Raw genomic sequence first — 14,735 nt, 5'->3', positions numbered from 1 at the left:
ATCATTAGCGGACCGGAGTTCCGCTGTGGCGACCCCTAGCCGGGAAAAGCCGAAAGACACAAACAAACAAACTAGACAGAACTGATGTTGTGATATACAGACATACATGCTTAACAATGACAGGTTACTGAATGAAAGCACTAACTGCCTGACATGAGGCTAGACTGTTACTATTATATAAACATACAACACTAACAAACTAGCCTCATGTCAGGCAGTCAATGTTATATAAACATATAATTATAAAATGGCTGTATCAGCAATTAGTGCCAAAATATTAAGTACACCAATCATGGGGGGTGCACAGTATACAGAACTGAAAATGCCATTATAAAGTGTTGGTGTATTAAAACAAATGGAGGTCAAACTCACCTTCTCCTGAGAAGTCTAGGATGAAGCTCACCCCCTACCCCAACTCCATGTCAAAAGGTGTGTGTGTGTGTGGGGGGGGGTAGGGGATTGGGGGCAGTTTCACAGAATAATCCTGCTGAATGAGAATACAATCTTCTACAGTCAATGTACTCTATGAACAGTGCAGTTTTCAATTATGTATACTTAAGAGCAGAAGTATACAGCGGAAAGCTGCACAAATACCTTCAAAATATATTTTTCTATGAACTGATCATAATGTTTAACATTTACAGATCCCAATAACAAAGAATGACTGCTTACAAATTAAAACAAAAAGTGCACCTGTCTCAGCTCCTTCTGAGAGTTCTCTAGCTTCATCTTCCACTTGCCCTCTTCTTCTTCAACACTGCTCTGAAGCCTTTGCAAAATTCCTTCCTATAAGAAAGATTTCATATAGTTTAGACTTACACCACCACATTTCAGGGCTTTGTTTCACAAAAGTTATTAGAGTTTATAATACAGTTATGCATCTGCTAACATACATACATACATGCAACACATACTTCAATAAATCAGTGTGTCGACCAATCACAGCCCTTAAGGCCAAACACCTTGCCTGATACACTAGTAAAAGGTGACTCCATAGTCAGACACACTGATGTCCCACTGACCAGGCTGAACAAGGAGAAGGTGACTGTGAGCTATCGGGAGCTAGGATCCGCCACATAACACACGCACTCAGGTCACTCCAAAGCAAGTACAAATATGACTCTGTCATTGTCCATGCTGGTGTGAATGACCTGAGACGTACCTCCCTGGACTACATGAAAAGAGACATAGAGGAGCTCTCCGATTATGTAGCCCAGGCTGGTATGACCCTGACCCTGAGCAGCATCTTGCCCTCACCAAGAATGATACCACAATACAAAGACAAGATGATCAGCTTTAACAATTGGCTCAAGTACTGGTGTCATTCTAAGAGGATCCAATGTCTGTCTGCCTGGGATGATATGTTGGACAAGCCACGCTGCTTCGCAAGGGATGGCTTACACCTGTCACCACTGGGCTTCCGGATATTGGTTAAGGCTCTTGCCACCCCCATAGTGCCTTTTTTAGGCAAGGCTCAAAAGACAAACCCACCTCCTTAGAAAACAAAAATGGAAAAAACTAAGGGTAATGCTGCTCAACGCCAGAAGTCTAAATCTCAAGATGCAGGCACTTGATGCACTCCTCAGCATGGAGAACATCGACGTCTGTGCAGTAACTGAAACCTGGTTCAAGGCTCCTGAGAGCACCCCAGCGCTACCAGGCTATACCTCGTATCATGCTTTTCGGGCCCCAAACCCGGGCCGAACCACAAGGAGGGGAGTGTCCATATTCATAAAGGACACCCACACCTCCAGGTTAGTAGCAACACATGAAGCATCAGAGACCATACAGGTGCAACTAACCATAGGCAAAACTGCTATACAACTGGTAGCATGTTACAGACCACCCTCCCAATCTCAAGAACCCCACTCAGCCTTCCTGAAGACATTGGAGGATATGAATGTATCACAAAATACCATCATACTGGGAGACTTCAACTACCCAAACATAGATTGGGTACATTATTCTAGCCCTAATACCCTAGCCCAAAGGTTCCTGGAATTCATAAATTCAAATGCACTGGAACAACTAGTCAGCTCTCCCACTAGGGGAGATAATATACTAGACCTGATCATCACAAACATGGGGACAAAATGCTCCACACCAGAAGTATACCCCTCACTAGTGAGATCTGACCACAAACTAATCACCCTGGATATACATATCCCACCTCCACCCCCAGCACAAAAGACCACAGTGAAAAACTTCTCAAAAGCAGACTTCACTCTTAAGACAGAGATGGTATCCTTTAAGCCCACTGTGCCAGTGGATACCACATCCCACAATGCTGAATCCTTCACAAATGCTTTCTATGGACATCTCCAAGAATGCATGGATCATGCAATCCCAAACAAATCCAAGTCCCTCTCCACCAAATGTAAGCGTCCTGTCTGGTGGTCCTCAGCCATAAACAAATTGTATAACAAAAGACGGAAGCTACTGCACGTCAGAGCGAAATCCCATGAAGGGAAGACATCTCTGATCAACATTAGCAGAAAACTACGTTCTCTCATAAAAACATCCAAGGCAAACTTTGAGAGAAAAATCGCTAAGGACACTAAAGATAACCACAAAGCCTTCTTCAGCTATGTTAGAAACTTGGGCGGAAACCCTCAGATATGCTCAGAGTTGGTTCACAACAACAAAAAATACACTGAACCCACAGATATTGCTAACATTCTGGCTGACAGGTTCAGTGCAAATTTCTCCCCTCCTTCACCCCAAAAGAAGAAATACTTATCCCAGCTGAATGTAATCTCCCTGTCATCTCAGATGTACAAGTGAGAACCGCCCTAAACAAAGCAAAAAACACAGCATCAATGGGACCTGACGGTATCCCGGGGTGTGTGTTACGTGAACTCCAAGAGGAGCTAAACCCACACATAAAAATGCTATTTAACCTTAGCCTTACTTCGGGATATGTACCTGAACACTGGCGTACAGCAACAGTGGTCCCACTCCACAAGGGGGTGCCTCTACAGACCCTGGAAACTACCGCCCCATAAGCTTAACTAGCCTGGTCTGCAAAGCTATGGAAAGAATCATTATGGGACTCAAACAGAGACATAGGGGACCTACAGACACTTGACCCCACCCAGTTTGGCTTTGTAAAGGGCAGATCCTGCCTTTTAAACCTGGTTGACTTTTTCGAAACAGTCACTAGAGCCATTGATGAGGGCAAAGCAGTCCATACAGCATACCTGGACTTGGCTAAGGCCTTCGACACAATACCCCACTCAGGCATCATAGATAAGCTAAACAGCTTAAAAGTAAACCCTTATGTCACTAGATGGGTTGCAAACTGGCTAAAGGACAGAACCCATAAAGTTAAAATCGCTGGAGCAATGTCAAACTCAAAGCCAGTCACAAGTGGTGTCCCACAGGGATCTGTCCTGGGACCCCTCTTGTTCGGCATTTATTTCTCAGATGTTAAAGCAAACATGGGAGGGCTGTGGCTGACAAAGTTCGCAGATGACTGCAAACTAGGCGCCATTGTCGATACACCAGCAGACACACACATCCTACAAAAAGGCCTCACTGAAAAGTACAGTTTTGTACCTACCATAAATGTAGATGTTCGAGGATCCACATTGCTGCAGTCCTAACCATTGGGTAGTCCGCTGTCCAGTCGGCCCGAATACCAAAGTATATGGCTGATGTCGGTCAAGGCGCATTAGACTGACGTCAGTACGTCAGGGTACTAATGCGCATGACCGACGTCATATCCTCAGTCTTTTCTTGCCCCAGATGTCAGAAGACCCTAAAAAGACAAGGCCCAAAACCAAAAACACCAAACACTCCTGCACCAAAAATATGTACAATATATACAAAATTACAAGAGTATAACCTCACCCACACAACCACCCCTAAACACAGAGGGGAAGGAGGGAGGGTAAATTGGACTGCAGCAATGTGGATCCTCGAACATCTACATTTATGGTAGGTACAAAACTGTACTATGTTCTTCATTCCACATTGCTGCAGTCCTAACCATTGGGTAGAATCCCAAAGCAGAGGTAAGGGAGGCTGGCAAATCATAAGGAAGCAGGAGCTGTCAACATGCCTTGCAAAATAGCTGTGGCAAAACCAGCCCTAGATTTAGAGTAGAGAGGAAGGTGGTAATGCTTAGAGAAAGTATGCACCGAACTCCAAGTAGCTGCCTCCAAAATATCCTTAGTTGCCACCCCCTTTAGAAATGCTGTTGAAGTGGCAGTAGCCCTAGTGGAATGAGGCCTAATCCCAGCTGGAATCTCCTTGCCATGATGGGAATAACAAAATGCAATGCAAAACCCAATCCACTTAGAAATAGTTTGTTTTGACACAGGCTTGCCCTGAGAACTCAAAGCAAAAGAAATAAACAACTGCTGAGACTGCCTAAAATCCTTAGTCCTGCTTAAATAGTAACGCAACTGCCTGTGTACATCTAAAGTGTGCAAAATCTTTTCCCCCTTATTTTGGGGATCTGCATAGAAAGTAGGCAAATGAATAGTTTGGTTTAAAGCCACACTAGAAACCACCTTAGGCATAAAAGAAGGATTAGTGCGTAATGATACCCTATCCTTATGGAAAATCAAAAAGGCTCTACCACAAGGGCCTGCAATTCAGAAACCCTTCTTGCAGAAGTAATGGCCAACAAAAAGCAGTCTTCCATGACAAGTATTTCAAGTCAGCAGTAGCCGAGGCTCAAAGGTTGTAGAGTAAGTTTCTCCAACACAAAATTGAGATCCCAAGCAGGAGTAGGAGCTCTACGTGGGGTCTTATATTCTTTGCCCCTCTAAGAAATTGCTTGAACAAAGGATGCGAAAACAATGGTGGGTCACAATCATAGTGAGCTGAAATTGCTGCAGAATGAATCTTAATGGAAGAGAAAGACAAACCTTTGTCCAATAACTCAGTAAGATATTGAAGAGCCACACTCAAATTAGGCTCAGAAATCTCCAAATTCTTTGCTGCACTCCAAAATAAAAATCTCTTCCATTTTGCTTCGTACACTTTCCTTGTACTAGGTCTTCTGGCTTCCATAATCACATTCAAAACTTGTTGAGGAAGTTGAGACCTGCTGTGTTTCAAAACAGAATATGCCAGGCTGTTAGATGAAGAGAGTGAAGCTTGACATTGAGTAGATGACCGTACCTCTGAGACAATAGGTGTGGAATCAAAGGTAAAGGCCATGGAGGCTTCCTTACCAGACTCCTCAGTAATGGGTACCAGTGTTGCCGAGGCCAATCTGGAGCTATTAAAATCATCCTTGGCTTGTCTTGTCTGACCTTTAGGAGTACCTTTGGGAGAAGAGGCAGAGGTGGAAAGGCATACACATGAAGATTTTTCCAACTGAAAGAAAGAGCATCCACTTTCCAAGCTGTGTAATGAAACCTTTTCGTGCAAAACTTTGGCAGCTGGTGGTTTAGTGGAGAAGTGAACAGATCTATGTCTGGAGTTCCCCATGACACTGTCAATTTCTGAAATACATGAAGATCCAGTTTCCACTCGTGGGGATCCATGATTTGCCTGCTTAACACATCTGCTAAGGAGTTCTGTGCTCCCGGCAGAAACCTTGCCTGAAGAGTTAGTTGCAAGCTGAGCGCAGTCTCCCATAAAATCATTGCTTGCCTGCATAGAGGGTAAGAATGTGTTCCCCCTTGTTTGTTGATGTACCACATGACAGTTGTGCTGTCTGTTAGAATCAACACCTGCCCTGGAAGAAGTAACTCCTTGAAAGCCATTAATGCAAACTGGACTGCTAACATCTCCTTCATGTTGATATGTAGATGCTGTAGTCTGGCAGGCCACTTGTCTTGTATCCACTTTCCATTCAGATGAGCTCCCCAAGCTATGTCTGAGGCATCTGTCGTTAGAATCTGACTCGCCTCTGGCCGGGTCACAGAGAGTCCCTTGTTTAGGTGACATTCCTGAGCCCACCACAAAAATTCCTTTTGAATGCAAGGTATTATTTGAATGACAGTGTCCAAATCCTGGCAGTGCTGTGTCCATACATTTTTGAGATACCATTGCAGCTTCCTCATATGCAGTTTGGCATTGGGAAGCACCAGAATACAAGATGCCATGAACCCTAAGGCTTGAAGGACTGTCCTTGCAGCCAGCCCGGACTGAAGAGATAGTTGATGGAAGTAAATGGAAAGATTCTTTTGTTTGTCCGGGGTTAAAAAGGCCATCTGGGCTGCTGTATTCAGTCTCACACCCAGAAAGCACATGTCTTGAGAGGGTACTAGACTGGACTTTATTTCGTTCACAGAATACCCTAGGCATCTTAGCACTGCTATCACATATTCCAAATGCTGTAAAGGTCTTCCTTTTCTTGAGCCAGAATCAGGCAGTCGTCCAAGTAAGGATAGATTTGAATTCCTTTTAGCCTGAAGTAAGCTATCACTGGAGCCAGAACCTTTGTGAATACTCTGGGCGCAGTAGATAAGCCAAAGGGCAATGCAGAGAACTGATAATGGGAATTTCCAGCTCGCAAACGCAGATACTTCCTGCAACTTAGTCTGATAGGCACATGAAGGTAAGCCTCCTTGAGATCTAAAGTTACCATCCAGTGATCTTTGCCCAGCAGAGGTAAAAGCTGTTGTAACGTCAACATTTTGAACTTGGGAATGTCCAGATAAGTGTTGAGGATAGACAAATCCAAAATTGGTCTCCACGTGTCCCCCTTCTTTGGTACTAGGAACAGGCGAGAATAAAATCCTAGGCCCCTTTCTGGCACAGGGACTGGCTGAATGGCCCCTATTTGGAGTAACAGAGAAATTTGCTTGTGAGCCTCTTTTCTTTGCAGAGGAGGAATGTCTGGCATGCCTTTGAAAGGAGGCAAGGTATGGAAATAAAACCTGTAACCGTGGTGAATGATATCCAAAACCCATCTGTCTTGGGTAATTAAATCCCAATTTTCTTTGAAAAGAGCCAGCCTTCCTCCCAAAGGTGCTGCCAGTCAAGAACGTACTGGCAGCTGAAAAGGCAGGTCATTGGGTCTGTTTACGAAAGGACTGACCCCTGCCCTCACCAGAAGTCTGAGCAGGTGAACTCCCTGTTCTAGGCCTAAAAGAACCTTGAGCTCTGCCCCTACCACGTCTAGACCTACCCCTAGACTGGGAATCATAAGCAGGATATGTCCATCCCTTAGTAGGCCAATTTCTACTAAACTTCGGAGGCTGCACCTGCAAAAAATCTTTAACAGTTTGCATAGACTTAGCCTTGTCCTCCATTTTCTTTAAAACTGCTTCCACAGGCGAACCAAACAACACATCAGACTGTAAAGGAGCATCCAAAATCCTTGTCTTAACATGCTCAGCTAAATTCTGATCCCTCAACCAGGTGTGCCTACGAAGAACAGAACCAGTGGCAGCCACCCACGAGGAGGCCTGCACAGCATCAAAACCACATTGCAATGAATGCTTACCCACCTGTTCAGACACATGAACTAAATCCTGCAACTCTTTACACTCAATACCTTCCGCCAGAGCATCCACCTTAGACTTCAATTGTGAAAGGAGATAATTTTGATATTTTAACATGTGAAACTGGCAGTTCAACGCCCTCATGGCTAAAGTGGAAGAAGTATACACCTTCTTTCCCCATCTGTCCAAAGCCCTTGCCTCTTTATCAGGAGGAACAGGATTTTTAACAACAGAAGCCTTAACACCTTTAGGCCCCTGAGAGACAGTTTCTGGGTCTGCCCTAGGACTCTTAAAAGATACTTATGAGCTTCAGGCACCCTATAGTACCTATCCGGTTTAACTGGGGCAGGAGGCAAAGAATCAGGGTTCAGGAAGCCTCTGCAAAAACATCTTCCACCACATTCAGAACAGGAGGTATAGCTAAAGGCCTATGCTGGGGTAAAACAAGAATTCCCTAAGCCTCTTCCTGGAATCAGAGAAATCCTGACCTTCCCATTTAAAATGCTCCCTCATGGAATGCAGAGTCTCTGAAAATGAAAAATCCTCAGGAGGAGAAGCTGAAGGAGTAGAATCATCCACATCAGAATCAGAATAAGGAGGAAACTCCTGCAAGTCTTCAGTCAAGACTCAGAAGCCTCGAACACTGCTCAAAACTCTCAAACTCAGGCTCCACCCTAGGCCTCTTATCAGGAGGGGGCATAGAACCTCTAATCATAGTAATCAAATCCTCTGCCATTTTAAGCATATGTTTCTTAGGCAAAGATCCTGAAGAGCTAGGAGAAACCCCCACTGAAGTTAAACCTGGCCTGCCTCTCAAAGAAGCCTTGGAAACAGAAGGGGAGGCTCTAACCACCTTAGGAAGAGAGGGAAGAACAGCCACCTGAGAAGCCCCTTCAGGCTGGCCTACCTCCTGAGAGGACACATCCTGTAACAGTAAAGTCTCTCCCTGAGACTCCAAAGAAACTCCTGGCAAAACCTCCGGCTCCACTGAGCCTTCTAAAGAACCGACGTCCGGGACTGCCGGTTCTTCTACTCTAGGCTTTGCTGCTTTGTCCTTGCGCTTTTTGGACGAAGCGGGCGTCGGAGCATCCAACGGCATTTTATAATTACAACGCTTCCCAAAAACTAACCTGGCACAGTCTAACCTTCTCTTAATAGTGCGTTTGTTAAATCTAGCACAAGAGCGGCATCCAACAACGTCGTGCTCAGGCCCTAAACAAGGTATACACAAGGTATGGTAATCCCTATGAGGTATCTGTTTCCCACAAGAAATACAGTTATTCACTTTTTCTGACATCCGGTTAAATACTGAGGCAAGAAAAACCAAAATATTCCCCAACGGGGTACTTAGCCAACTTTGATTCGGTCTGAAACTCCGACTTCAGAAAATTTCAGAACGCCAACCTGCACTCGCAAAACTGCTTCTGCATCGGACCATGCGGCAAAAAAGACTGAGGATATGACGCTGGTCATGCGCATTAGTACCCTGACGTCCTGACGTCAGTCTAATGCGCCTTGACCGACGTCAGCCATATACTTTGGTATTCGGGCCGACTGGACAGCGGACTACCCAATGGTTAGGACTGCAGCAATGTGGAATGAAGAACATCGGACAACTGGTGCCGTAGTCACGGCCTTAAACTAAATGCCAAAAAATGTATAGTCATCCCTTTTGGAAAAAACAAAGTACCCACAAATTATCACATAGACAGCAACCCACTGAGTACGGAAAAAGTAATCAGAGACCTAGGGACCCAAGTAGACAGCGACCTCTCATTTGACACCCACGATGCCAAAGTGGATAGAAAAACATTCTACCTTGCACACCTCATCATGAAGGGATTCACATCCAGATCCAAGGATGTCATTGTACCCCTATATTCCTCCCTCATCAGACCCATGATTGAGTACAATGCCCCATTTGGTATGTACCTCACCCGGCATTTGCAATAGCTGGAGAGACCACAAAAGTACCTCGCCAAAACGATCAAGGGTCTCCAACATGTCTTATTCTGCCAGACTAAAGAAACTTCAGCTCTATTCAGTAGCATACCGCCTGCTCAGAGGTGATCTCTGCCTGACGTACAAGGCCATGTCTAATCAGGATCTGATGGACATGCTCCACCTCAGAAAATCCAAATCCATCAGGACCACGAGAGCTAAAGACTTAAACCTCGGCACAAGTATGAATAGGACATGCTGGAGGGATAGATTCATAACCCAGAGGCTTCCCATGCTTTGGAACAGGATCCCAGTTCGTATTAGGCAGAGCCCCTCACTGACTCTCTTCAAGAGAAATCTTGATGAGTGGATGGGAGATCGTAAGTTTACCCCAGGGGTCACATCTGTGTCACTGCTAGACAGGGGCACAGTAAACGAATTCTATTATATAAGGGGACCTTCATTGTGTCACTACTAGACAGAGGCACAGTATTCTAGATTTATTCTGTACATTTTTGTACCATTTCATGGGGTGGCAAAAGCCACATCACTATGGCTAGGCTTACAAATGCCCCAGGGCAGATAGCCTAGTACTATACTATGAAACTATGAAACATGCAAAAAAAAAGGTCAATTTCTAGTATGACATTTACAATGAAGATCAATGGGATTCACAGCCTGATCTGTGGTGTGGAGGGCTGAGTTCTTACTGTGACCCAGGCGACCTGGGTTTGATTAGTAGCCTCAGCATTGGAGGAGCCAAGTCTCTGCCAGGGAAGGTAGGAGGGGTTTGTTTGCACTCTAGTGTTTAGTGGGTGGTGTAATTTCCCTGGTGGAGACCACAGCTCATGCTCCAGGGTCAGGGCCAAATGGAGAGGAAAACCCCTTGCAGTGTTGAGGAGGCATCCCCTGCAGATGACCCAAAGCACACCTCTCTCCTGCACCAATAGCTTTGGGTCCATGTTGTGCTGTCCTCCATAACAAATGGAGCCAAGATACAACCACAGAATGTCACCGCTGCTTTACTTCAGGCAGTGCTATGCTGTGTAAGAGCTACATGAAATTTATTATGCTAATTCTAAAATAACAGACTAACAACTACTTTGGAAAATACTAGATCCCTGGCCATCACTTGAAGCAGAGAAAACATGAAGTTAGGTGAAGGAAATGAAGGTCTAAATAAGGTGATATGGATATGTGACAGCTAAAGAGGATGTTACAGAAGGAGAAGTGGGTTTCTTATTACATAAGACCATACCAAGAGGAATCAAATCTGGCATGGCCAGAATGGGGCTAAGAGAAAAACCTTTGCTTTGCACATCTTGGCTTTCTGAAGGAACTTTGTGGTTAATAGGAAGGGTGGAATTTCAAAAAGGAGGCCTAGGGTCAGTGGCGTAGCAGGGGGAGGGGGGGGTTTGTGGGGGCAAAGAGGCGGTACGCCCCGGGTGGCACTTTTTTTTTTTACTTCTTCACTGGCTGACATCTCCTTTACATGTGCAATTTTATACAAACCAATTCCTTCCTTTAACGTTCATGGAAAGGAAAGAACTGCTTTGCTTATAGTAAGTGTTATTCATTCACAGAAGTGCACTGTTTTGCTTATAGTAAGTTTACTTACTTGGAACGGAACTGATTTTGCTTTACAGAAATATTAAGTGTTATTCACTGTTTAGCTCTGTGTCTTCTTCCAACATTCACAGAATGTGGGTGTTTGTGTGTAAAATGCCTCAGTTGGGTATACCTGGTGGCTAGTGTTACTCAGGCTGAAACCCTGTACCTTGGGTGCAAGAAACATGAGCCTGAATTCTCTACCCATACCACCACTTGTGTTTCAAGAAGTTGAGAGCATAATTTCTGTCTCATACTTTTGGTCTGTTCCTCTTAAAATCTGAGGTTTTCTGGCAAATCAGTGAGGACTGAATCTTCTTATCTTTCAGGAAATGTATGGTAACACAAAACATTTTGTTCTAGCAAATTTCTAAGATTATACAAGTAATGTTTAAAATGTGTCCCTGGTTTTGGGCCTTTGTCCCCTCCACCCACATAAATTTAGCCTTTTTCCAGATTTCTTGTGTTGCAAAGTTGAGAGATAAAGTTAAGTCTCAAACGCATTTTATAAGGAGCTGAGAGCTTCAGGGGGAAAGAAGTTTAGTGTTGCTTATGCCAAATCTGTTTGCAACGTGCAACTGTTGTTTAGCAAATTATATCACTATTGTGTTGAAGTATTTAAAAGCACTGTTAGTAGCACAACAAGTATAATACTTACTTTTGATGAAGAACGCTGTTGGTTCTACTCCCAGTATGTAGATGGATTGCTGATATTGTACTGTGTTGTACTTTAAAGGGGGTAGATGCTGCAGTCCTGAGAATGTCCAGCTTTGGAGGAGATGACTAGCAACTATGAACCTGTTATCGGTTTGCCATCCATTCCCTATTGCAATATTACCAGCTTCTCATTTTTTAATATAACATAGGCAATTCATTCTTCAAGGGCAGCAGGCACTTTATATGTAGATGAAACAATGAAATACAAAGTTGTTTGCCAGCAGCAACCTCATTAGTCACAGAGCACTAATGTGGAATTATTTAGACGACTTTTACGTCTGCAGAGATTGTGCATATTTACTAATATTGGTGGATTGTAATGGCAGAAATTTGAGTAGACTTCTATGATGGAAATGCACTGAATTGTGCAGCTCTGTCATTACTGCTTCATACATTTTGTTTCATTGCTTACTGGAAAAATGTTCAAAACAATAAATTTAAAACATGTTCTAACAAGTGTACTGTGTTATACAAGGAATATAATTTAATGCAATCAGGAAGGTGAATCAACAAACACATGTATGTTTGCATGGTCCTAAATACAATGGATATAAAAAGTTCACACCCCTGTTAAAATGCCAGGTTTTTGTGATATAAAAAATTAGACCACTATAAATCATTTCAAAACTTTTCCCACCTTTAATGTGACCTATAACCTGTACAATTCAACTGAAAAATAAACAAATCTGTTAAGGAAAAAATATAAAAAAATAAAAAATGTACAATAAGCTGGTTGCATAAGTGTGCACACCCTTAAACTAATACTTTTTGAAGCATCTTTTGAACTTTATCCGCTACAGGGCAGATGTATTTTCTTTAAATGTGGGTTTCAATGCTGTTTCAAGGAATGTGAGTTTCAAGGGCAGAGAAGTTTTACTGCCAAGTCTATTTTCATTGTGAAACTGCATTGTGTTGTTTAGCAGATGTCTATCAATGTTTGTGCTATAAAATTTAAAATAAAAGGTTTAAATTAAATCCAAATAATAATTGTAGAAGTAAAGCATAAAATAATATGTACATTATAGTGTTTATGGCAAATGGGGATAAACAGCCAAGTAATGGGACACTGGAATGGCTGCAGTGGCGGGGGGGTTGTGTATGGGGGGCCCCATTTGACCACGATTTTGTAAGGGGGGAGGGACCGCAAATTTAAAGACAGCCCGAGCTGCACAAACCTTAACGACACCACTGCCTGGGGTCCAATCGTGCAAATGCATCTCTTGGGGACTGTCCTTCTTGAGGAATTATACTGAAAAAATCTCTACATTTCATGTTGGATGTTGAAGCACAGATTGTAATAGAGTAATCTCCACCTCTGGAATATGTACAGTGCTATCTTCTTGCTGAGAGACCATTTGTGTGGAAGCATAATTTGCCTGCACAATCTCTCCACAATCACAGTGGATGTTCCCAGTATGTACACTGATACATAAAGTGATGTGATGTTAAGGCCCATTCCAATTCTTACATGGCTTCCCTGCAAAAAGGTTAATAACGTGTCCCACCTTTTTTGTTGATATACCAAATCCATTTTTAAGCTGTTTTTTGTAGATGGCAATAGTACCCTGTGGGAGCAAATTCCCTGTAATGCCAGCAATGCTAAGAGGACTGCTGTCATCTCAAGGACGCCAACGTGCAACCTGGCTTCTTGTGTCTACTTTCTCTGGACTTTAATATTCTGATTAAATGTTCATTTAATATTACTAGGCTAACTATGTGGGGGGGGGGGGTGTAAGCACAGCTTTGCTCCTAATTGTATCTGACAAGTTTTGATACCCTAGGGTTATTTTAAGGGGTACATGTAGGCTTAAGCATGAGTGGTCAAGAACTTCTAAGACCATCTCTGTCTACTAGAGACATAGGTACCAGACAGGGGGTAAACTTCAGATTCCCCATCTAGTGATCCAAATTACACCTGTATTGGGTTTAGAAAGAACTGTTCCAGAGACGGGGTCATCTCTGAGACAAACACCTGTTCCTCAAATATGTCCTACTTATGCTGCAGATGAGGCTTACATCCCTACGTCGGGTAATTCTGGTATCCAAAGGGGGATAACTCCCATCTGAAAGCTAATTCTAGAGGACTGACCAGGAACAGGATGAGAAGGGTCTGCTCTCGGGGGCTGGGGTGGCCCCTGGAAAGTAGGGGAGGTAACTCTGGAGGAGAACGTCCTCTCTACTACCTGGAGGGCCAAAGGGCCGGACAATGCCCAATCCCTACTCCTGGCAGGCAGGCCCCACATGAGAAGAGGGAACAAAGCATGCCAGCACTTCCCGGCCTCTGCACAGCACCGGCCCCAAGCTGTTGAGGGCTGAAGCACCAAAGGGAAGGGAACAAACCAAAAAACACAGGACTGGAGCCCTCACCCAAGGACTCCGGGGCATCAGGATGGATCCAGGTCTCTGTCTGCCCGGGGGGCGGTTAAGCAGAGTAAGTCAGGGACTCAGGTGGGGTAGAGACAGCATGAGTTCTAGGCATCCCTATCTCCTCCTCGATGCATCCCAGAGGCTGGAAGTCCAAAATCCCCTAGATTGGATGAGGAGAAGAAAGTGAAGGTGTAGAAGAGCCCCTGGCCAGATGGGCAGGGGACGCAAGAAGCCCCAACTCAATCTGAGCCATGAGGAAGGACCTCATCATCCTTTCCATATCATAAGAGAGCAAAGCTCCTGGAAGACCTAGAAGAGGCAGAAGACCTAGCTAGGGATGGGTGCCTGGACTCCAAGGAAAGCCAATGCCTCTCAGGAGATTGGCTTCTGCGCCTGGTAGCAGAAAGGGACTCCCCCAGGCCAAAACCTGAAGGGGAGACCTCTGTAACAATGGTGGAATCCAACACGGAACCCAGATCCATCCACCTCAGATCAGATGACAATTGAGGATCCAAGCGTTTGGACACCTCATGACTCGAATCCAAGGGAGTCGGATCTGTAGTAGGTCTGAATATGATCTGATTCGAAGACCTCTATTCGAAGGCCTTGGATCCAGGAGTGGACTCCACCGACCTCAGATCCGAAGGCCTTGGAGCAGAAGCCTTGGATCCAGGGGTAGAGTTGTGGGAATAG

The 14,735-nt window shown here is 44.3% G+C and overlaps 1 protein-coding gene across 1 annotated transcript in view; it reads right to left on the bottom strand.

The window, feature by feature from the left end:
• KTN1 (kinectin 1) overlaps positions 1 to 14,735 on the bottom strand; it is a gene marked incomplete in the record, with an annotated part of 2,305,074 nt that overhangs the window by 340,806 nt on the left and 1,949,533 nt on the right. Inside the window, 1 exon segment of the mRNA XM_044074427.1 lies at positions 694 to 786. Coding sequence (XP_043930362.1) covers positions 694 to 786 — 93 coding nt within the window.

This window comes from Protopterus annectens, chromosome 6.part0 (genome assembly GCF_019279795.1).
Source record: "Protopterus annectens isolate FY-2018-M chromosome 6.part0, PAN1.0, whole genome shotgun sequence".
Classification (NCBI taxonomy): Eukaryota; Metazoa; Chordata; order Ceratodontiformes; family Protopteridae; genus Protopterus; species Protopterus annectens.
The sequence above is the reverse complement of the archived record's forward strand: the minus strand, read 5'-3'. Positions and strand labels throughout refer to the sequence as shown.